General features: G+C 41.3%; 1 protein-coding gene across 1 annotated transcript in view; it reads left to right on the top strand.

Moving 5' to 3' along the window:
* Window positions 1-24,852, top strand: part of LOC121291504 (tyrosine-protein phosphatase non-receptor type 14-like) — a 277,947-nt gene that overhangs the window by 225,142 nt on the left and 27,953 nt on the right. The window contains exons 10-14 of the mRNA XM_041212793.1: window positions 865-947; window positions 13,428-13,491; window positions 16,403-16,481; window positions 17,101-18,572; window positions 19,252-19,398. Coding sequence (XP_041068727.1) covers window positions 865-947; window positions 13,428-13,491; window positions 16,403-16,481; window positions 17,101-18,572; window positions 19,252-19,398 — 1,845 coding nt within the window. The remainder of the gene's footprint in view (window positions 1-864; window positions 948-13,427; window positions 13,492-16,402; window positions 16,482-17,100; window positions 18,573-19,251; window positions 19,399-24,852) is intronic.

Here is a 24,852-nt window from a genome sequence, read left to right as displayed (position 1 = left end):
AGACCTGGGACCAATAAATCTACCCTATAAAGGATTGTATGCTGTCTCTTCTATAAGGTGTGATACAACACCTTAAGGGCTGAAATTTCCCTACAGGGCAGGTGTGCCCATCGCCTTCACTTAGCCGTGAACCAATCCATTTTCCTGAGTCAAGTATCAATGTGGATGCATCAGATCTCATTGTAGATGCAGAGCAGATTCTCAACAGGATCACTGCCACACGGTAGGGAATTTGCCATTGACAGCAAAGAAAACTTGTTACATTGCTAGAAAGAGGAAGGGGCACCATAAAAGGAAGTAGAGGTGCAATAAGAGTTTTATTTAACATTTTTAAGATGGCTCTGAATAAGCTGCTGAGACTGTTGGTGCAGCAATGGGGCAGAAGAGAGGGAGAGGTGGCTACTTTCATGTCCTCTCCTTCCAGCACGAGCAGCAGCAAGATTCCTATAGCCCCTTGCATCCTAACTCCCCCACTGAGTAGGTACCACTGCTCCTTTTCTGACAGTATTTGGCATCAGTGATAGAGTAGTGCAAAGGCAATGTGGATTCCCAAGTCTGTCCCAGAAGTAATTTAAAGGTTGGTTGGCCAAAATCCCTGCTGAGAGAGGGAAGAAGAGTTGTTCTAAGGGCAAATGTTTGGTAGTAGGCTGCAAAACCACATGTTCCCTCAGTTTAGTCAAGAAAATGCAACCCTAAGTGTGCAATAAAACTCCACCTAACAGTTCACTGTGATTGCGGTATTATGTGCACTGAAACCTTATGATGAGAAGGTACTAGTATGTTCTTCATTTCAATTAAGAAATCCATTATTACAGGTATTATACAGTTTATGTACATGTGATTTTTTTTCTTTACTCTTCTTAGGATGATATTGAAATGGCAAAATACATATCACGGTTGTTCACAGCAAGACATAAGTTTTATAAACAGAATAAAATCTGCACAGAGTGAGTATTCTGAGCATTACACTTTATTCCATGTACACCAAAACCACCAAGATTATTTGTCTGACTATGGAATTGCTTTCAATTAGATTGTTCTCTAGGAAAGGTGGCAGAATCAGAAGTGGGAAAAACCTAAGGATTTCTAGGATTTAGCTCTCAGCTTCTTCTCTATAAAGGATATCTCGATATTGCTTTTTTTTTAAAGCAATACTTTTCCGCACTTGAATGTTATGCATTTCTATTGTTTTTCAAGTTTTCATTACTTCACACAAACTTGAGTTGCAACATGTTGAGGTTTAAAAAAAAAAATCGCTAACGAAGTACTGGCTTTTTTCTTAGATGCGGGAGCCTATTAGGAAGATCTCTTGCAGGTCCATTGACATTTTTGAATAAGCAGAAGTTAACTGAAGAGATACTAAGGGAAGAATTTATTCTTTATTTGTTAAAAGCCCTGGGCAGAATTTATTGCAATGCGCTGAAGTGGGAGGTAGCATAGTGTCACAAAAATGTCTAATTTCAGGACTCATGTTTTGAACATATAACTGTTAGTTTTGGGGCTCATATTTTTTAAATGCAAGGTAACTGGACCTCCTGAAGGTTAGAAATTGCCGGATCATCTCAAATAGTGGCAGTTTAAAGGGTGACCTGTGTTTCACAGTACCACAGCATCTTTTGCAGTACAGAAGGTGTACAGGCTGTAAAATGGCAAAAGGGCTCATTTAGCTGGAGATGGTGGCCTGGATTCCCACTCCCAAGGTGGGTGCATAGAGTCAGGAAATTCTCCAGCTTGCCACACCCGCTTCAGGAAAAAGTGTCCCGAATGGTGGGATCTTTGTTCCGGGTTGTTGGGGGGGTGGTGTTTGGGTGGATAGGGCAGGTGCAGACTTGATGCATCTCGGAGGAATTCAGCAATGAGTTCAAATGGCCCCGCTGGGTTTGGGTTTCCCCCATCTGTGAATCATGTGCTGCCCCTGTTCTCCTATCAGAGATAAGATCATCAGTCAGAAATGGGGGCAGGACTTCTGAATCCGGGTTCCCAGCGCCATTTTGGGTAAGCCATGGAGTCTCCACAACACAGCGAAGATCTAAGCCACTGTAACTTAGCTGCATTGTCCTGCTTTATTAAATAGGTGAATTATTCATGCAGACCTCAGGATCAAAAAGATTGGCTTATTTAGCTAAAAGTTAATTAATGTAAACACCTATTGGATATCCCCAATGTTCAATGTTACCACAGAGATAAATGGTCCAGGGTTGAACTGGGTTGGGCCTTTTGGAAGTTTTTTTTTTAAGCTATGCGATTCTGGACAGAACCATTTTAAAAGCAGCTGAAACAGACAATTGGAGCTTGGAACCAATTCTGAGACAGGCAGAGAGAGAATCTGCCGAGAGCTATAAAGCAGCTGTAGACCAGAAGCAAAGGTCAATCAGAAATCAAGGGTAATTCTGAAGTGGAATGAATAAGCAAGAATGCAGAAAGATCCGTGCCTGAGCTGAATAATTCACAACTGTGAGGGTGTTGAAGAAAATTTGAAAGGGATTCCCTGAGTACTATTAGAAGGAAAGCCTAAGGAATCTCAAACCTTAAAAGATAGATGTGGAAAACTTTGAAACTGGTCCCAAGAAGTGAAGAACTTTCAAGAGCCTGATAAGTAACCAAAGACTTTCTGGGTGGAAAGTCAGAGTGGAAAGGGGAAGGTTCAGTTGAGTAATTCAGTTTTAAAGTATAAGATTTATTTTTATTTTAAACTATAATTGATAAGCTAAGATAGTGGTCAGGACTTTTAGGATGGCAGTGTTTCCCTTCTCGCCACCCAAGAAGTTAGCAGCAAACACACTGCTGATACTGACTGCCCTGCAGCCATTTAACATTCCAACAACTGTTAATTGACTGCAGATGGGACCTCTGCCCCTCTCTCAGGAGGAAGTTTCACCTCCAGGATCTGCAGGCCAATCTGATTGGCTGGTAGCTCAATAGTCCCAGCGGCGCTAGAAGCTGCAGTGGACAGGACTGGAACTACAAGCAGTCCCCAGAGTCTAAGGGGAGAATTTTCTCCCTGTGGGGAAGGGGGTTGGGCAGGCGTGGACGGATGTGCAGCCGATCGCTGCCTGCGATCGGCTGCATGCCGCCATTTTATGTGGGCGGGCCAATTAAGGCCTGCCCAGTGTGACGCGCACCTGGAAGCGCTGTGCGCTCCCTGTGTGGGCGGGGGTAGTAGGCTGAGTCGGGGCCTGCTCTCTTTCTGCAGAAATCCCCCTAAGGCACTGAGCTGCCTCAGGGAGATTACTTTGATTTTTTAAAAAAATCTTAATAAAGGAAAACAAAATTTAAAGACATGTCCCCTCATGCAACAGTGTCACATGAGCTGGGACATGTCTAAGAATTTTATTAAAAATTTTTATTAATGTTTTAAAACCTTCATGAAACCTCATCCCACCCGTGGATGAGGTTTCATGATAAATGCGAAGGCCACCTGGGCTCTGCCTGCCAATCTTAAGGTTGAACGGGCAGCTCAGTTAATTACTGTAGTTAGTTTTTAAATGACATTAGTAGGCCTTTGACAGTTTGGCAGGCGCGCAACCGACTCCGGTGCGCGCCCGCCAAACTGAATATTTAAATGACGCGTGGTAACATTGGGACGCACGCCCGACGTCACTGTGTGTCAATTTACGTATCGACGAGCAGGGTCTGCCTTTGCTCGCCGACCCGAAGATTCTGTCCCAAGTTGCGGGAGTCCAGGGCCAGATATGTGTGGGAGTCTCGGAGGCAGGGGAGGTGAAGCCCAGAAGTGTGGTGTTGGGAGATGTTGGTGGAGAGGCCAGGGGAGGACGGAGTTCCCCCAGGAGCTAGACCTTTTGAAGCAGTGCCTGACGTTGCAAAGAGGCAGTTGATGGAGGCACATCCCCACCCCTTCACACATGAGGCCTGAACAGGGTAACATTTCAGACTTCCCCATAACTCCTCCCACTAGCCTGAACTTTTGATAATCTTTTAAATGAAAACCAAATCAACAAAATTGGGATAAATCAGGCACAGCCCCTAATTCAGGTCAGCTGTAAAACCAAGGACAAAAGTTTAAAGGAGCCTTACAAACTTTAAATCAAAATGTGATTAAAGGGGTCAACAAAACACCCCAGTCCCCGCGGTGCCCACCGAGCACGGATTAAATGTAACTCTTTCGAGTACAAACACATTTCCATCTGTTCCTATTCAGATGAAGTTACATTGTTTCATAGTTTGCCATTGTGAGATTTGAACTCTTGATTCATAGTTTGCCATTGTGAGATTTGAACTCTTGATTCATGTTTTTTCATTAAGATCAGCTGCAGTGCCAGATTGTTTCATAGTTTGCCATTGTGAGATTTGAACTCCTGATCTTGGGGTTACAAACCCAGTACCATAACCACTTGGCTAGTTAGGCTAAGCCCCCCACTAGCCTGAAAAGGCTGGATGGGAAACAGTCTTTAAGTGGTCATTAATTGGCCACTTAAGGGTCTCAATTTGGGCAGGGGCAGGCAGGAGCCCGGTGGAAAGGCCGTCCTAAGAGTTTTAGGCGCCCCCACCCCATTTGCACCTACAAACCCACCAGCAGGAGAATGTAAAATTCTGCCCAGTGCTTAGTTAGTACTTTTTGCTTTGTTTGCTTTGTTAGTAAAGATCTTTTGTTTTAAAATTGATATCCTGTTGCATGGTCTTTTCAATTAATAACTTGGTGGTTGAATTTTTCTTTAAATGTTAACGGTCTCTACGGAGATCCTAACAATAGAAACGTGTGCGAGTGGGCAAGTCAAAAATCCCGATGGCAAATCCAAACAACCAAATTAAACAGCTGGCTAGAAGGTGGTAAGGTGGTGAAGCTGCATCAACATGGCAGGAAGCCAATTGATTGTAAAGGAGCCAGTTAAGAGATATTTGTGGGGATCATGGTCTGCCAGATACCTGACCACTAAGCAGGCAGTGTTGAAGAGATGTGTTTCTCCAAAGTGATAGGTCAGCCATTTTGCAGCTGTCTTCCATGGAGGACAGTGGAATTTGCACAAATCCGAGGGGTTAGGGCTAATGGTAGAGTCTGTGGGGCAGAGTTCAGAGGGATTAGAGCTAATGGTACAGTCTGAGGGGCATAGATCAGAGGGATTAGGGCTAATGGTACAGTCTTTGAGGCATAGATCAGAGGGAACAGGATGAGGGGCATACACTGGCACTTTAAATCTAGGGTCAGCAGCCAGTGAAAGGATTTAAATCAAATTCATGGAGATTATAAATCCCTTTATTGCTGGATGCATGAGCAGTAGAGGAGCAGTGCCTTGGGAGGTGTCTGCAGGCATCAGAGACACCATTGTTGGAGAGGCAGGGACAGAAAAGGGCCTGTCCCACCCATGTAATTGTACAGGCCCCGCATGTCACTTTCCCTTCCCTCCCACTTGGGAATCTTGACAACTTCCAGGCTTGCTGGCAGGACCTGTGTCTTCTGATTAAATTCTGTCCTTTTGTTTTCCTGTTGGGGAAATTCTTCCCTCATTGTATAGTCCCAAACAACTGACAATGAAGAATGAACATATCATGTTTTCCTAATGAATTTTCTACTGCAAGCTTACTGTTAATCTATTCCTATCATTTATAAGGTGGAATGCATGGTGGTACAAATATTCAATGTGTTGTTTCTTGGGATTGATGGAGAGTGTATTAGACTATTCATTTTAATTGCTTTGCTTAAGTTGTTCTCTTACTTTGGGGACCATATCTGTGATTATAACCATTGTTTTTGTGAAAACCAAACAGTGTTCTTGGTTAATAGAAATCTCTCTATACAAGTATATAATGTCCTTAACTTCAATGCTCCCTGCTGCCACCAGGAACAAACTTGACTGCCTTTTCAATTGTCTCTATCAGAACTATGTTGCTATGCCCTAAAACGTATGACCAAAGAAAGAGAGGGTGGTCTGGATTAAAGTAATTTGATGTTTAATATACTGGAAAGGATTTTAAATTTCCAGAGTTACTCACCGTCCCCATAATTGACTGGTATACTCCTGAGGTACAGCTGCACGAAAATTTAAAAGCTTATTGAGAGATTCCCTGGATCAGGATTTTAAGTTTTTTGAGTCGGGGAAACAGTCACCTGGCAGTGATTTGCCCCAAATTGGGCAATTAGTAGCCGGAGAGCAGACTCACTGTCCAATTAAAGATGGTAGGCAGGCTCTTGAAGGCGCTTGGAAGAAGCTAGAGCCTGCAATTTGTGTGTGAGAGAGAGAGAGCACATGCCTCCCCTCGATGATCCCTCTATGCAGCTTTTACAAGTTTTAAATTTAAAAATAGCCTCAGCAGCTGGGCCACCATTGTGGAGGGGGAGTTCTTGTGGCTACAGCTGTGGCCAGGCTGGTGGGAAGGGCCTCAAATTCTGCTTGGAGCTCTCATCCCTCCCAGTCTGCCACTGTGATGCCACCTCTAGCTGGATTGCCTAGTTCCTGAAGCTTTAAGGGGCCACAGGCTGACTGGAAAATTTCCGCCTCTGATAATAGACCTTAATAGGCTATTTATTCAAATTAATTGGCTGCCCACCGCTCATGGGCAGGTAATCTTCCAACCCTGACCCCATACTCGGGCAAGATGGTGCTGGCAAACTGAAATTTCACATCCACCCGCCTCCATACTCACCTCCATGTGGAGATGAAATTCCTGTCCCTTGTTTTTATTTGAGTACAGTAGACCGAAGATAACAGGATTATTTAAAATTTTTAACAGCTGTGTCTCAAATAAGTGACATGACAAATGTTAAGTTACTATTGACATTAAATTAGAAATAAAGAGGGATGGATTTACATTATAGAGACCAAGCACTAAATTCAGTTTGGCAAAATACATATTAACCACTCTTGTTGATCGGGAATCATGCACTCATTTAATAATTAAACAGTTAAAGCAGATCGCAATTCACTTACTTTGTTGCACATTCTGTGGATTTTGACTGTTGTTCTTGAATAATGAATAATTTTGGGAAAAGTAGCTGCAACATGATAATCTGGAGTTTGGCAGAGTGAGAGAGGCTGAACAGTCCTCACATTCCCTGACAGAACTGAATCTACATTCTGTTCAAGGAATTGAGTTTGTCTCAGCACTTGTGGCAGGAATACATTTCCTCGCCTTAGCTTCTCAGATAAAGTAAATAAAGTCAATTTATTTTACAAGCTTGGATATCTTGCACACAACTGATGTTTTTCTCAGAAGTAATGTTTAAGTTTGACATCCTGATTAAAAAGTGACAGCTGAGAAGTATGACCCAGGTCAAGAGACAATTTGAAAGCAACTTGATGGAGATTTCACTACAAGTTTTGCCAAGTCAGGAACCCAGGTTCGAGTAGATAATTGTCCTGCATCCCTGCACTCCATATTCGTACCTTAGAGCAGCATTACATGGCTAAGCTGAACAGAGTAATATGATTACCCTAGTATCTTGGCGTTATTTAGCTCCTTTGCACAGTATGGCTCAGTAGCTCCTTTATGTTGGAACCTCAATAACCTATTTAACATTTTAGCTGATATTTGTGTGTGTACGCATCTTTGTAATATAGAAAAACATTCCAGAGCATTTCACAGAGGCAAATCAAAAAATGGATGCCAAGGTAAAGAAAGATATGAGAAGGGCAAACATTGGGTTTTTAAGGGAGGGTCTTACGTAAAGTGAGATGAAGGCACAGGAACTTAGGAAGGGAATCCCAATGGTAGGGCAAAGGGAGTATTAAGGAATTTCACAAGGCAAAAGTGAGAGGAACAAGAAACTTGAAGGGAATATTTGTTGCGTTGAAGGAAGTTAGAGATAGGGAAGGGCAGGGCCTTGGAGATATTGAACACAAGGATTAGAATTTTAATGTTGAGTCATTGATAAACTAGGAGACTTGTAGGTCAACGAGGATGGACGATGGGCCAATTTGGTGCAAAATAGGATATGGATGAGCTGAAGGCAACAGCTGGTGAAGAAAGCCAGTCATGAGAGCTAAGGAGTAAATGGCTTGATATTGGCATGGAGGAAGGAGGTGTGACTTCTGGCTGCCAAGGAATGTGGAGGACCTGCTGATTTTAATGGCTGGATCTCATTTTATTTCTTGTTTCCCACCTGGTAGCTGGCCAAATTGAAAGAATGGCCTGTGGTAGAAGGCCATAGCAAGAGACTGGAGAGGAGGCGGGGGTAAATTGCAGCAGGTGGGAAGTAGATTGCGTGTTGGATTGAGGGGAAGGAGGCAGATTATGGTAGGTAAACTTCGAAGGGGTGGAGGGTGGCACAGGGGAAGCATTCCTGCTCCTGGCCTACAAGCAGTGCTTTAGAAGCACTTATCTGCTGGATCTGGCAACTCCCATCTCCTTTCGGCTGCTGGGTTTCTGGGAAACCTGGCACACAGTTGTTAAATGTCATAGTTGCAGAGACTGCCATTCATTACTTTGGTTAAATTATTTTGGTGCTTTGGGGCAGTTAAAAGGTGGTTGAGAGAGTCAAACAGGAAATTAAGAAGCAATGAGAATGGCTTTTGGAGGTGTTGAAGCCTTCAGGATTTTGGAGAAACATGGTAGGTTGGAGATGGTTGTTCGGCTGGCAAAGGCAGAGGGATTAAGCGTAATTTTTTAAATTGGGGGGGATGGGACAATGTCTGAGGAGAGAGAGCCATTTACAATGTCAGCCAGCACAGGGCCAGGAAGGAAATTTGGGTAGTCAGTAGTTTAGTGGGAATGGGGTCAAGGAAATAAGAGGTGGATGTCACAGACAGAATGAGCTTGGAGAGGGCACAGAGGAGTTGAGAGATAAACTAGACAGGCTCAGGAGTTGGAGGGCTAAGGCAGCAGGGCCAAGGAAATAGCTGAACAGATAGAGCTGGATTTTCACGGAGTTGGGGAGGCTCTGCATTCCTTTAAAAATGGAGAGACTCTGCAGATCTTTAAAAATGGCAGATGGGACCTGATTCCAGCATTCCGATTATCAAGAGTGCCTTTTAAGGGTACGGTTTGGGTTGCGAGCCTGTACCGTGCACTCCTGATCTGGCTGGCTCCATTGCGGGGAAAGGCATGTCCTAGTTCTTTGAAATTATCGTGGATTTGCACCAGCTTTTAAAAGTGTCATGGTTTGTGGCACTGCAGAGTTGTTGTGAACCACAGTCTGCACGAGGGGACCTTTTGAAAGCTAAGTTCAAAAGGTCCTCATGTTCCCCGATGCCAAGATATGCTCCCCACCCAGCCCTACGGCCCATCATGCCCCCATGCCAAGGTTACCCCCACCTACCCTCATGAACCCCATGCCAAGTTATGGCACTTCCATGCCCGTTCACTAAGCACTGTATAGAACTGATGAATTCAATAGTGACGAGATTTGTTAAAAACAATTTTTTTTAAAGTCATCCATTAATATCTTCCACTTCCTTTTAAAAAAAAAGCTCCCTTTTATTACAGACCAATAAAAGTGTCAATCAACCATATTCTTTAAAGTATCAATAGCAGAAACTGCAAGTACTTGAAACCTTACCTTGCGTAAATAAACATTTGAATTTGACATCATAGATCAGAAAGCCAGAGCGACATAAAGATAGGTAAGTAAGTAAATTGTGAGGAGGATGTAAGAAGGCTCAAAGCAACATAGATAGATTAAATGAGTGGGCAAAGATCTAGTACATAGAGTATAATGTGGGCAAATATGAAATTGTCCATTTTGGCAGGAAGAATAAAAAAGAAGCATATTATCTAAATAGTGAGATATTGCAGAGCTCTGAGATTCAGAGGGACCTGGGTATCCGAGTGCACAAAAGGCTAGTATGCAGGTACAGCAGTTAATTAGGAAAGCTAGTAAAATGTTATTGTTTATTGTGAGGGGCAATGAATACAAAAGTAGGGAGGGTATGCTTCAGTTGGACAGAGCACTGGTGAGACCACATCTGGAGTACTGTGTACAGTATTGGTCTCCTTACTTCAGGAAGGGTGTAAATGTGTTAGAAGCAGTTCAGAGAAAGTTTACTAGACTAATATCAGAAATGGGTGGGTTGTCTTATGAGGAAAGGTTGGACAGGTTACGCTTGTATCCACTGGAGTTTAGAGGAGTAGGAGGTGACCTGATTGAAACCTTTAAGATCCTGAGGGCTTTTGACAGAGTGGATATGGAGAGGATGTTTCCTCATGTGCGATCATCTAGAATTAGAGGCTGTGGTTAAAAAATAAGGGGTCGTTTGTTTAAGACAGAGATGAGGAGAAGCTTTTTCTCTGAGGGCCATGAATCTTTGGAACTCTTCCTCAAAAGGCAGTGAAAGCAGGTTCTTTGAATATTTTGAAGGCAGAGCTTGGTAGAACAAGTGGGTGAAATGTTGTCAGGGGTAGGTGGGAAGTTACAATTAGATCAGCCACGATCTTATTGAATAGTGGCGCAGGCTTGAGGGGCCGAGTGGCCTACTCCTCCATGCTTGTATGTTCATACGTAATGTTATCCCAGGGGCATAGGTGTTTCAATACTGGCTGAGAACCCAATATCCATTACGATACTGAAACACCTGAGCCCCACAGAAAACATTGCTTGATTAACAGCTCTGGCTTTTTGATTGTTGTCAACCACATAATGTTTATTTACACAAGACAGAGGTTTTGAGTGCTTGCAGCTTCTGCTATTGATACTTTAAAGTATCTGGATGATTGACACTTTTGTTGGCCAGTAGTGAAAAGGAGCTATTTTTAAGAAAGTGGAAAGTTATCAATGACTTTTTTTAAAAACCTTTTTATTCATCCCATTGTCACTACAGGATTCATTGGTTCTATACAGTGCATAGTGGATGAATGGGCATTGAGGTGACATATCTTGGCATTGGGGCATGAGGGACCAAAGGGCAAAGTGGAATGGCATACCTGGACATGAAATGCAAGAGGGGCCATGGGGGTGTGTGGAGGGCATGAAGTGGCATGGATACTGTGCAGGGGGATGAGCGCTGGAAGGCCTTTCTGTTTCTGTTATAACTGGGATAAAGTCCCAGAGCATAGATGCAGGCCTTTTGAACAGCTTGCCTCCACACCTGGCAGCCCCTGTGGCTACCTCCAAACTTTTTTCCAGGTTGTTGGCTCAACTGCAGCTCTCTCTCTCCTCCTCCCCCCCCACCCCCCCCTCCCCCAACCACCCCCGACTCTGCTTCGCCCGGGAACAAAAAACCCCATCTTTGAAGCTATTTTCTCCAGAGGCGGGCAAGCTGATCCTGCTACTGACCTTGAGGATGAAAATCCAACCCATAATCTCTATCTTGATAACGAAGGCTTCTACTGAGTATCTCGCTCATTGTTAAAAGTCCATGTGTTATCTGTGAATCCAATCCTTTAAAGCAATCATTTTCATTCAACAGATCATTTAGAAATTTATTCCACCTGACTAACATGGATTTTATGTTTGAGCTTGATATGACAAGACAGGTTTTGTGTGTTTGCACGTATCTGAACTGTACATCACTTGATTCATTGTTCTTGTATCCTTTTCATACTCAATATCTTAATTATTTTTGGTTACTGAGAGAGAACCCATGTAAGGACACAGTTAATCAGAAAGTATTCTTGCTTTCAGTCCTGGTTCTAATATTCAATATGATGATAAGAAGAAATTTCCCACTCTCTCTGCCTACATGTAAGCATTCCTTCCACCTTCCTAAATTGCCGTTCATTTAACTGTTCCTTGTGTTCAGACTTAACACCACTAAAAGCATGTTTTTTGAGTTTTTTTTCTTGGATTGATGTATTAAAGATATATATATTAGTAACTAAAGAGTCTAAAAGCCAAAAGGGAGCTAGATTCAAACCAAATGAAGTGTAAAGTGAAGTGGATATAAATTGGCTGCCAACCTAAATCTATCTGATTTTGCTGGGCAGTATTGGTTAAAATCGGGGCTTCAGATTCTGGATTCCTTCGTCACTTTTGGTTCCTTAGCACTTTCGAGCATAAAACAAGGGGCGGTTTAACAGGTACAACATGATATAGACATCAATTTTGAGAATTCAAGCAGTCCTCATAGTATTAAACTTTCTTTGACTCTAGCTCTGTGCATTAATTTTTTGCATTCTTGTTTTATTGATAAGTGATAATGGTTCAATGCTTTGGTTTTGATACAAGGTTAACTACAATTGCCAAATGGCACTTCCATGGTGGCTTGGGTCATATAGATTCTATTTCAATCATTTTTGTAAAATCCTTGACTAAAAACCTAGGGGTTTTTTTTGGTGCAGCTTACTCAAATAACCTATCTTAGAACCTGATAATAAACATTATCAGTCCATATACAGGTCACTCATCATCCTGACTTGGAAATTTATCGCTGTTCCTTCACTGTCACTGGGTCAAAATCCTGGAACTCCCTTCTTGACAGCACTGCGGGTGTACCTACACCACATGGACTGCAGCAGTTCAAGAAGTCAGCTCACCACCACCTCCTCAAGGACAACTAGGGATGGGCAATAAATGCTGGCCTGTGAAAGAATAAAAAAAACTATTGGTGTTCTTAAAGCTGTATGATTTCATAGTTATAACATTTGCCATGACCTGTTAAAGCAATTTCATATTATTTCAAGACATTTGTACAAGGAAAGGATCTGCAGAATAAGAACAATGTAAAAATGGCTGATTTGTCCATGGTGGATTTTTTTTTTTTAAATGTTGTATTGTTCACCAATACAAGGGTTACTGTGCACAGGCTGGTTGAGAAAGGATGTTGAAGCATGATGTCTAAAGGTTCTAATTTAATGCAAGGGTAGAGTAGTATAGTGGTTATGTTATTAGGCTACTAATTCAGAGGCCTGTTCTAATGATTTGGAGCCATGAGTTCAAATCTTACCAAAGCAGCTGGAAAATTTGAATTCATTTAATTAAATAAATTTGGAATAAAAAAAAGTTTCAGTAATGGTGATCATGAAACTACTTGGATGTCATAAAAATGCATCTCATTCACTAATGTCCTTTTGAGGAAGAAAATCTTGCACCCTTACCTGGTTGACCTGTGTGCGATTCAGGACCCACAGCAATGTGGTTGACTCTTAACTGCCCCCTGAAAAAGTCTAGCAAGCCTCTCAATTCTGCAAATAGTAGAAACATAGAAACTAGGAGCAGGAGTAGGCCATTCAGCCCTTAGAGCCTGCTCTGCCATTCATCATGATCATGGCTGATCATCCAACTCAATAGCCTGTTCCCGCTTTCTCCCCATACCCTATAGAAATATAGAAGTAGTAATAACTACCACTGACGCCCACATCCTGTGGATGAATTTTTAAAACAGGTTTTAACTGTTACATATCAAAGCTACCTTTTGCAAGTACTTGCACATATTTTGGACACAAGAACATGTGTGTGTGAAGAATTGCTGTCTTTCTCTGGAGTTTTGCAATCTATGAAGCATGTGCTTGTCAGTTAACAGAGCAATAGGCTCCACAAACAGAAGGATTATTCAAGTTACATTCCTGAACTGCTAACATTTTGCTGTATTTTCTCTCAGACAAACACAGTCATGTTCCCCGACACCAATCAGGAGACGACCCACATGGAGCAGATCATCTTTGGTATGCATCCTGTTACTAGTTTTATATGTGGCATTAGATAGCATTAATTAATAAAAAATAGGGACTAATTTACATTAGCAACTTTGCAATAACCTTCTAAATTACATCTTATTTTATGAAGCTTTTCCTGTTAATAGCAATCCTGTAGATAATTCTCATTGTTAAGCATCAAAAGTCTCGCTGTTGTCAAATTGCATTGATTTTTTTTTCTTTCTCTCTGAACATAAATACTTATCAAATGTTCAGAAATGTTTCTCCGTTTACTATGTTTAAAAAGTGCTCTCTCAAATTGCTGTATGTTGCAGTTAGTTTGTCTCTGGATCCATTTTGGGTATAATTCACTGGAAAATATTCTGGGAATGACCTGTTCCATTCATAATTCTTGTGTTTTTTTCAGAAGTGAAATAGAGATAGAACTAGTGCAATAATTATGTGATGAATATCTTGCCATGCTTTGTTGAGATATGGTATATTGCTAAAAATGCTAGAAGCGATGGAATCAAAACTGTACTAATTTATTTAGGACCACTTGATTAGTACTTTCATTAGTGTAATTTCAGTTTCACCCCCATACTGTTCACCCCCACCCCACATTTTTATCCCTCCTCCTACTCCTGAATGCAGAAGTGAAGGGGAGATCAGGAGCAAAATATTGCTGAGATACAGTTGTGGGAGCACAGGATGCCTTCTGGTAACTGGCCCTAGCAGTCTTTTTCCAAATGTATGCACAACAAATGCTGGCAGATTGTGGAAGGGTATCACAGTCAGGGGTGATTCTATTCTCACTCAAGTCCACAAACATGTACTTTACAGCCCAAGTAACTGGATAGAAAATCAGGAAAAGGACAATGACTGTTTTTACCCTTCCTTACCCAGGGGTGCTGCAGCCAATTGTCGCACCCTTACTACCACCTCAGTTGAGATCAATTAAGTTGGCAACATAAGGCCTAGAAATTGGATCTCTCACTGTTTTACAGACATAAAACCGGCACCCTAGAGTCTAATGTAGAGCAGTGGGGTGGGATGTGGGAGGGGATGCTTGCATGTGCCCATTCCACACTGTAAGTATGCCGCCCACCATGACTACATTGGAGTCCAAGGCCCATGCCTGAAACAGATTTTGGGCCTTTTAAACATGCAAATGAAAGGGAGAGGGATGGTTCTGAGATTTGCCTGAGGCTCCTCTTTGCAAAATTAATTTGTGGTTCGCTGCAGCATGCGCCAGGCAATCCACGATCAGTATTCTCAGGCACCTGGCAGCTAAACCAAGGCTACCTCTAGAAAGTTCTTTATTTCTCACTTAACTCCTGCTCCTCCTGGCTCCATAATGAATTCTTGAGCCTATGTTCGCTTCCCTCTCAAGTGAATTCCTGCCTCCTCTTCCTCCCGCCCCCACGACTAACTCCACTCCCCGGACTCTGTGCCGCCCATTCTTGGTGCCTTCCAAAACTGGTGAGTTGCCTCTTGGTCTGCAATTGGTGCCTGCAGCTCGCCATTAATAAACAAATGAGGTCACTGGTCTGTGGTCCTGCCACTGGCTTCAATAAGCACAAGTGGTATGTGTGGCATTGGGATTGCTGATTCGGGAGCTCCTGGTTTGTTTCACTAAATGAATTACAGCTTTCACCAAATCAAACCATCAAAGCAACTTGGCAAAGATTTTTAACAAGATGTATTTTTGCACCTTCTGTCCTTGGGTTACAATCCTTTAGAGATTATTTACAAAAATGAACTCAGATTTTAAAAGCTGAGTTGATATGTTACTGGAAATTTCCACCAATGGTGTGTAACTGAATTACATTTAAAATTGCATCCTTGAATTTTACAGCTGTTCTCATAACCAGAGAACAAAGGTGGCATTCAGTTTTCAAGCAAGTATTTGTGTTGATTCATAATCCTAGCCAACTCTTGGTATTTGGCATTAACAACACAACAGTTCAGCACCTGTCCAAATTGTCCTCAGGATGTAGTGATTCTGACAATGGATCATTTATCACCCTTCACCAGTTGATTTGAGATAATAAATGACTGTGGTCGATCACTGCTGCTATCCTTGTATTAACAGTGCTTCTATGATATTATTTAGGATATTTCAGCATTTAGTCACAGGTCTGTAAAAGTTTTAAATGTGTTGTATACATGTTAAGGATATGGCTCTTTAAGAAACTATTATTGGGTCACTGCTTTAGAATGATGCAGTTGAATACATCTGTCTGGTGAACACTTACACACTGAAATGTTTATGCAGGTGCGATTCACCTTGATATAATCTGTGACAACAGTTCCATCAAAATACACCATTGGGTTGGCCAATTTTTTTAAATTTTAAGAGGGATACCTATCTTAAATCTGAAATCAGAATTTCCTTGCGACTTCCCGCTTTCCATCGCTGTAACTTTGGTAGAAGTTTGGTAGAAACCCCACTTAGAAACGTGAATGGGGCTTCCACCAAAATTATGGCAAAGTAGCGAAAGAAATTCTGAGGAAATGCGCCTTCTAACAATTCAAATCAATTTTTCTGCTTACAGTGAATGCTCCTGAGATAGGTAACCCTTGAGTAACTAATATACTAATTTCTGATCAGTTTCATGCCCCTGTTTCAGCAGAGGATTTGCCTTATGTATTTGAAGAATAAAAAAACCTGCCTGGGCTAATAATATACTGGACCACAACCAACATGTCAAATGTTGTTATCAAGGCAAAGAGAAAAGAGGGGCAGATCAATGGATGCCTCTGATAGTGTGATAATATAATGGATTTAATCGTCAAAAGAGGTGTTAAGTACTTACAATTTTCAGAGTTGCTCCTGAAAGAGATGTTGCTGTATGAAACTAATAACTGTACTAATTTTAATTTACTTAAATTCGAGTAGTGCTGCTTCTCATATATAATTCTTATTGCTTGATTTTAGCCAAGGCAACAGCCATTTATAATGCCACCAATGCACGTTCAATATGGAGAGCATTATACTGAAACAAACACCTCACAAGGTAATACTCTTTTGTTTCTGGTATGTCTAGTGGCGCGGCATTTCTGCTGGAAGTATGCTTATATGGATGTCAGGTCATGACCCAAATGAAGCTCATTTTGGTACTCCCTGCAATTGAATGACCTACCAAAACTTGCTCCCAAAATAACTCTCAAGAATGGTCAGCATTTTTGAGGGGCACTATCTGGTACAATAAATTCAGGCGGTGGGAGGATAAAATGTGGAAGATGAAGGAACAAATCATAACCGGATTCATTTGGGTGAATGGAAAAAAACTGGTCTCCTTGTTCGTTATGTCAGTAGGCTGCTGGTGAAAGACATATTTGAATAGTATGTTTTTAGTTGTATTCACTTCTGTTTTATCTGAGTTCTGAATGTATGCTATTGATTCGGTGGGATTATACAATGAATGCATTGAGCAAATTCATTTGGCGAAGAGTATGATGAGACTGTGCTTTCTTCATACCATCAGTATAGGGCAGAGTCTTCCTATAAGTCATTTGTAGCAGAAATCAGCGTCATTGTAGATTGCGATGTCAACTCTAACCTTTGGCCTAGTAAAGTTTTAAATTACTCTCTTTTAATCATCATTTTAATTGCCCATTCTTTGTTTCATACAGATAGTATTTACCATGGTAATGAGGAAGGGTTCTACTGCAGATCTCAGTCTAGCTTGGACAGATGTCCAATGGAGTATAATTACATGAATGGAACTGTGCCAAATGGTAGTGTGTATAGTGCTTCTAGCATGAACTCATTGAATCATTCACAAAACTTCATCCAGGCATCTCCAGTGTCCTCTAATCTCAGCATCCCTGGAAGTGACATCATGCGTGCAGATTACATCCCCAGCCACAGGCACAGCGCAATCATTGTGCCCTCATATAGGCCCACACCTGACTATGAAACTGTAATGAGGCAAATGAAGCGAGGCGTCATTCATATGGATTGTCAAAGCCAGTCATTGAGAAATCTTAATATTGGAAACACTCATGCATACAACCAGCCGGAACCTATGGTTTACAGTCAACCAGAGATCAGGGACCGATCCCAATATCCATCTCGTTATGGGTCAAAGCACAGTTACAACAAACCTGTAGCTACTTCTGCCCAGCAAAATGCCAGCCATCCTGCACCTACCCGGACAGCAAATAGTGCAATCTCTCACACAGTAAGCACACCAGAACTTGCCAATATGCAATTACAGGGTACTCAAAATTACAGTACTACCCATATGTTGAGAAATCATTTTTGTAGACCACCCCCTCCATACCCACGTCCTCGGCCTGCTACTAGTACGCCAGACCTTGCCAGTCACCGCCACAAGTATGTTAGTGGCAGCAGCCCTGATTTAGTCAGTCGGAGAGTCCAGCTCTTTGTGAAGACATTCCAAGAGGACAGTTCACCCGTGGTGCACCAGTCATTGCAGGAGGTCAGTGAGCCCCTCACAACAGCCAAACATCATGCAGCTGTTAACAAGCGTCATAGCCTAGAGGTAATCAGCAGCATGGTACGTGGTATGGAGGCCATGGCACTGAAAACTTTAAGTGCTTCAGTCCCCCAACGTAGGAACACCATGCGTGATCAACGACGCCAAGAGGAGCAGGTCCAAGAGATTCAACAGCAACCTTCATACCATCACAAGAAGACACTGTCTGATGCCACAATGCTAATTCACAGCAGTGAAAGTGAAGATGAAGAGGAGACCCCTGACTATGATGTTCAAATACCAGCATTTAACGACAGGATGGACTACAGGGCCCAGCTGCAGGCAGCATTGGCAAAAATACCAAACAAGCCCCCTCCTGAATACCCAGGAAACAAAAAGAGTATAAGCAATGGAGCCTTAAGACAAGAACAAGTTAAAATGTCAGAATCTATTGTCAGGACCAAACTACCGGGTTCTGAACTAGATACCTTCTCACGAAATGAACAAATGACACTTAATGGGTCCTCACTTGGGCCATCCATTTCTGAACCTGATCTCACCAGTGTGAAAGAGCGTGTCAAAAAGGAGCCGGTCAAAGAAAGACCTGTATCTGAACTGTTTTCTACTGAGGACAGCATTGTGGAAAGGGAAATCATGTTGAGGGTAATTCTCGTTTATTTTTTAGTATCACTGATATGCATTTACACAACTGGAGAAAAAGCTGGTTTAGAAAGTTGATAGAATATAAAATTTACATTTAATTAGCAAAAGGTTAGAGATGTTTTGATGCATATCCCTACTACATAGCCAAAGCAGTAAAAGATTATAAAAATATTCTGATATATCGAGAGATATTTGATTAAAATCTCTACTTCTAGAAATAATCAATGGTGTTGGATTTCAGCAGAAAAAAATATAGAACCGTCATGTTATAGTTCCTTCAAAAGTTCTGATCTATTTGTTTAAAAAAATTAGAATCACATTCACTTCTTGTTCAAGGACAGGTGTGTTCTTGAGTTTGCACCCAACCTATTTTAAAAGCTTTCTTTTGTCTTCATTTTTTAACTCCATAGTCATTTCAATTATTTATTCTAATCCAGATAAACCAAACCACCATCTGACTACTGTATTTATTTCCTGAGAAATTTAAACTTCTCTCTTAATTTGCTTAAGTTTGTAAACAGAGCAGTATTTTACAGAATTGCGCTTTCAAAAGAATGTTATTTTTAATCTGGGTTCAATACCTACATTTAACTGACTGTTAAAAGGTAAGACATCAGGAATGTTTTTCCCTTTGAATATCAACCCCAATGATGTGTGTGTGCCTTTTCTGTTTCCCAAGAATTTAGAAAAACAGAAACTAGCAGCAGCAGAAGCCCAAAAGATAGGGCCACTGAAGTGGGCAGCGCTTAATGGCCTATCAATGGCAAGGGTTCCAGTACTTGAGGACAGCCAAGATGACACTTCAAAGGTCCCAATGGATGAAAGGGTGAGCAATGTTTCAAGCACTGAGAGAAATCTCCAGTGCGTAGAGTACTAACCTTCCTCTTTGCTACATTATTTATGTTGCTTGTTTCAAACTATTTGATGATTCATTGACTCAGGAGTGGACATTATTTGCATATTTGTCGAGATATAGGAAAAATGATGACATCCGACTGTTCACATCAACCATGCTCCTAGGAATTTCTAGAAATCATCTTGCTTGTTACTTGATAAACAATTACATGGTTGTCTCCCAACTATCAGTGGACAATAAAAGCATGGAGCACACTGTCAGCAAAAATAAAATACCTAAATAGAATTTTTAAAAAAGAACTCTACAGTATTTTAGTATTTAAAAAAGACTGTAATCTTACTCCGAATGGAAGTAGGCTCATCACTATGGGAGAGCAAAGGGATTTAGGGATACAGATTGACAGGACATGAAAGTCAGCACCTTGGTTGATAAGTCCATTAAAAAGGTAATTAATTCCAGGTTTTATCACTTGCTGTTGAATATAAAAGCCAAGAGGTAATAGAATGCTTTGATTAAACTTTAATACACCAGTATTGGGTTTCATACTAAAGGGAGGTACTTGAGGTGTTAGAGACTACAATATAGATTAGGGATGCTGCCAGATGGATGAACATACAAATTTGAAGAAAATTTAGAACTTTTTTTCCCATGGGATCATCGGAGATTATGTGAAAATATGAAAGAAGTGTTGTATGAAGTATGAAAGGATGAGACAGGGTATATAACAGTGGACTGTTTCCAGTCGTTGAGGGTTATAGATACTAGATTTAATGACTGAGATTCACAACAAAGACTAGGGGATACATCTTTACAGAGCATTAAAGCTGTGATTTAATTTCAGTGTTAGTGCCTGAGACAATTTAAATCAACATTGAAGATATATATATATATATATATATATATAGACTTGTGTAGCAATTCCCTTGCCCACCTGCCACCCCAGCTGTGTAGAACTCTCTGCAATGTAGCCCCCATTTGTCAGTAGAATTCTATTAAGGCTATTTGTTAACATGTGAAGAGAGAATAAGAAATGCGTGGAATTAAGGTTGATGAAATATACTAAATCCACCACTAATATTTTGGCATTCATGGAGACAATGTGATTGGAGAATGGAGCTCCAATGTTGGATTTTAGTTTTGCCATTTTTGAAATGCAACATGTGCCCACTTCTTCATTTGAAGAACATGTGCGCATGTATCAATACTTTACAATATTGCCTGACAGAACCACTGTCTAGAAGTGAATCTGCCCTTGCCTGTTTAAGTACTGGGGGCATTTTCATCACTTTTCCTTTCAACCAGGTTATGTGTAGGTTGTTCTGTATTTCACCTTTGAAGTTTCTTTTGAATCTTGGAAGGTCTTTGCCATATAAGAATATAAAGCAGGAACTGAAAACAGGGCATTCCAACTATTCATTTCATTTTCCCTCAAAGGTTTTACCCAGCTTAATCTGCAGAAGAAAAATTGCATGAAATTTCCTTCAGTCTTAAACAATATGGGAGTTAACATGAGCTATTCTTAATTTGATCATCTCTACCCACAATTCTATCTTCACCCTTTAGTCCTGTTCATATCTAGGTCTTCATCCAGTCTTTGAAAAAAAAATGTTTAGCATGACATTAAAAAAGTGCAATCATTGGGGCCTGAGGGTTGGGTCCACAGCTCCTGAATGTTGAACTATTTAATTTGCTACAATTTAGTCCAATGCTAGATGACATCATCACTGGCTTCCTTTCCACCATTCAACACTTCTCTCATCGTTTTCTCAAAGATCACACCCTCAATCCTTTTGCTCATTCTTTCACAACAGTGCCATCATTTTCCAGCTCTGTTTTTCACATTCTCTTGAATTCCCTTCAATCTTGTTACTTTCTTATCAAGCCTATACCACCATAGTTAAAGTTATCAGTGGCATCCCAAATGACTGTGACAAAGAGTCCCTTCTCATTCTCCTTGAGCTCTCTGAAAATGTAATGCAGTTGACTGTTCTATCTTCTTTCATGTCTCTTCTTTGTGGTCTAGCTCTGTGACATTGTCCTAGCTTGGTTCCACATACATCTGTTCCAACACAATCAACAAATCTCCTAAAATGGTATCTCTTTCCCCATCTACATGGTCACCTTGGACGGGGCCCAGGTTTTTGTCCTAATCTACAGGCTAACGCATTGATATCATTTACAGGCATCCAGTCAACTCGCTGTTATGCTGATGACAGATCTGTGTCTTTGCCACCATCCTTTACTCCACTACCACCTCTGTGTTATGTGGGACCTTAGCCAGCATCAGTCCTGAATGAGTCACAAACTTCATTCAATTCAACATGCACTGTATATGTATGTTTATTTTTCATCGAAAATTATGGGGGAGATTTTATGGAGCTTGCAAGAACGGTAAATATGGAGTATGGGGTGACTGAATTCGGCAGGGTGCAAAATTTCAATTTTCCGATGGTTTGGGATTGAAAGATAAAGTCAGCAATGTGTTTGCAATGTGTCAGGCCTCACATCAGCCTGTGGCAGGTTCATACTGTAATACATTTGCATGCTATGAATACTCATTAATATATAAGGTTCTTTAATAAAGTCCAACCTTCAAGATAAAGTCAGCAATGCACAAGAATTCGTCGCACCTGATTCACATTTGTTCAAAGGTGGCGTGCACCAGTCAGCTTTGAGCAGTGTGCCCGAGGTAAACATTGAACCCTGTTGTTGAACTCTGTGGCACAAGGGAGGGGAGCAGGTCAATGGCAGCTTGCATGGAGGCTCAGGACTAGCAAAGGTGAGTCAGTGTTGGGGGGTGGGTGTGTGAAATGGGGCTGGGGGCATGGAGGAATGGAAGAGGAATCCAAGGAGGATAGAGAGTAGAGTTGGGGCATTGGCGGGGGGGGTGGTGTGGGGGGCGGGGGGTGGTCAAGTGGTAAGTGCTAGTATCCAGGGTTTGATTGCGGGGTGGTGGGGACAGTCTGTCAAGGTAAGAAAATGAGAGGCCTAAACTCTGGTGTCAGTACTGTCCAAATGTGTGTCCATCTCAGGGTGTTGGCTGACAGAATCCTAACAGCGTTTTGAGTTCACCTACATTTCAGTTACCCTCTGAGAGTGATCTCGGACAATGTGCTTTATAATGCATAGAAAGGAGGGCCAGCTGAGCCTGCAAGCTCAGCCTTGGCCCACAGAGAGGCGAGTACAACACTGGGCACTAATATGAACTTCATTAAAGAGTGAACAAAAAAAACACACTGCTTCCTCCACAGCTACAGCTTTTAACTCCCCTGTAACCGTCAATACGTGCCAACCAGGAGGCGTGACAGTACATTTAGCTTTCTGACTAAGCTGGTCTCAATATATAATGATGATGCACACATGAGTAAAATGAAACCAATGTAATGTAAATTATTTACAAGTGAAATATAAATTTGAAAAACACCTATGCCACCTTTGTGTTCTCAATATGTCTTATGTTAATAGCAGTGGAGTTGGGTAGGAAAGTTATGGCAATGATGCAGAGTCTCCCTGTTTGGCCAGGAGGCTCTTTGACAGCCCGTCCACGGCTACAGCATTGTCAGCTGACAGTGGGTTTCACCCCTGAAAAGCATCCCCCACCACAGAATTGCATTTGTTTCCTGTGCACTCCACCAGCACTTTAAATTTAAGTTGTAATGATGTGGGAAATGGGAAAAAGGGAGGGAGTGGAAGTGTCACCCATTTCTGGTTCCAGCATCAGGAACGGCATGCCACTGACAAAATTCCACCCTACACATTAACCCCCAGCTCTACTGTATCTCCCTTTACCTGCTAACTCACTCAGAATATGTCCACTGATGCACAGTTTTACTATCCTGTTTTCTCCTGAGCTGAGCTTCAAACTCCACCTTCAAGCTATCATCAAGACTTCCTACTTTCACCACCAAAACACTACCTTAATCCAATTTAATTGAATGCTATTGACAGTGAAAGACTTATCCCTTTCTTACTTATGCATTTGTCATCCCCAGACTTGATTACTTGGATGAAAGCAAAATACTGCAGATGCTGGAAATCTGAAATAAAAACCAAAAGTGCTGGAAAAACTCGGCAGGTCTGGCAGCATCTGTGGAGAGAGAAACAGAGTTAACGTTTCGGTCCATATGACTTAGACTTAAGATGCTGCCAGACCTGCTGAGCTTTTCCCAGCATTTTTTGCTTTGATTACTTGAGTGTCCTCATTAGCAGCTCCTAACTGTCACCATTTATAAATTGTAACTCATTTAACATTGTGCTACCTGCTTCCTATCTTACATTAAGCCTGGTGCCCAATCAGTTGTGTCCTCACTAACCTTCATTGGCTGCTCATCCTCCAAAACATTAGTTTCAAAATCTTTGATTTCATTTATATATTCCTTCCTACCTCCAGTTTTTTGCTCCAGCATGTTCCTTTAGCTCTTCTGGCTCTTGTGTCCTGTGCATCTGCTCTCCTTCTCTGCAGCCGTGCTTTTAACCATCGGTGGACCTACCCACTGAAAACTTCTGTCTAACCCATTCCTGTTTGCAATCTTTCTCCAATTTTTCAAAAGTCTCCTTGAATGCTGCTTCTTTGATTATTTCCTGGATCACGATTGTTGAATCCTTGCCTACCACTACTTGCCGTTGAGTTATTTGTTCGCTTGTGTGAAGCATTTTGGGACATTTTATTACTTTTACAGGTGCTATTAAAGGGCAAATTGTTCTTTTTGAATACAATTGTTAAGCCCTTTTCTTCCAGAATTATAAGTTTCCATCTGTAGTCACTGGTGGGCCTGTTTCTTCAGAGAGGTGTTCTAGGCTAACGGGTGGAAGGGCTCCAGCTAATGTAGCAAATAATAAATCATTTCAGGTTGGCATTTTCTACCCCCACCCCCCCACCTTTCCTTGCAGCTAACTGTGAAAAGTCCACAATGGACTCGACATCCCCAGCTGCTAAAGATGAATATTTATGGTATTTGCATTGTTACATATCATTTAAATCCTGTATTTCTGCAAGGATGCAAAAGTCAGGCATTTTGCAAAAGTAGGTGATGTGTCCAAAAATATTACAGCACATGGGTTTGAATAGTAGTTACCTTGGATAGAATTTTGAATAATGGCTCTTACTGGGTAACAAATGCCAAATGTATTGTGTGTAGAATGGCTAACATTCTCTTTATCTTTATTTTGAATCCTTGTGAAAACATTGGCAAATGAAAGCTCAGTCTGAAGGAGTATCTTGTAGCCTTGAACAAATTACTTTTTTTAAAATTATCTTTTGGATAAGTGTTGGTATGAGAGACATGTCATGCCAAAGCCAACTCAAGTACTTCAAAATATGTTTTTCTTTTTATTCCTTTTTAGGTAGTGTTTCAGATCAGTAACAGCTGTGTTCTTTTGCTTAAAAAGAAATATCTATTATTGAAAATAATTGCTATATCTTCT

Source organism: Carcharodon carcharias, chromosome 2 (genome assembly GCF_017639515.1).
Source record: "Carcharodon carcharias isolate sCarCar2 chromosome 2, sCarCar2.pri, whole genome shotgun sequence".
NCBI classification, from domain to species: domain Eukaryota; kingdom Metazoa; phylum Chordata; class Chondrichthyes; order Lamniformes; family Lamnidae; genus Carcharodon; species Carcharodon carcharias.
The sequence above is the reverse complement of the archived record's forward strand: the minus strand, read 5'-3'. Positions and strand labels throughout refer to the sequence as shown.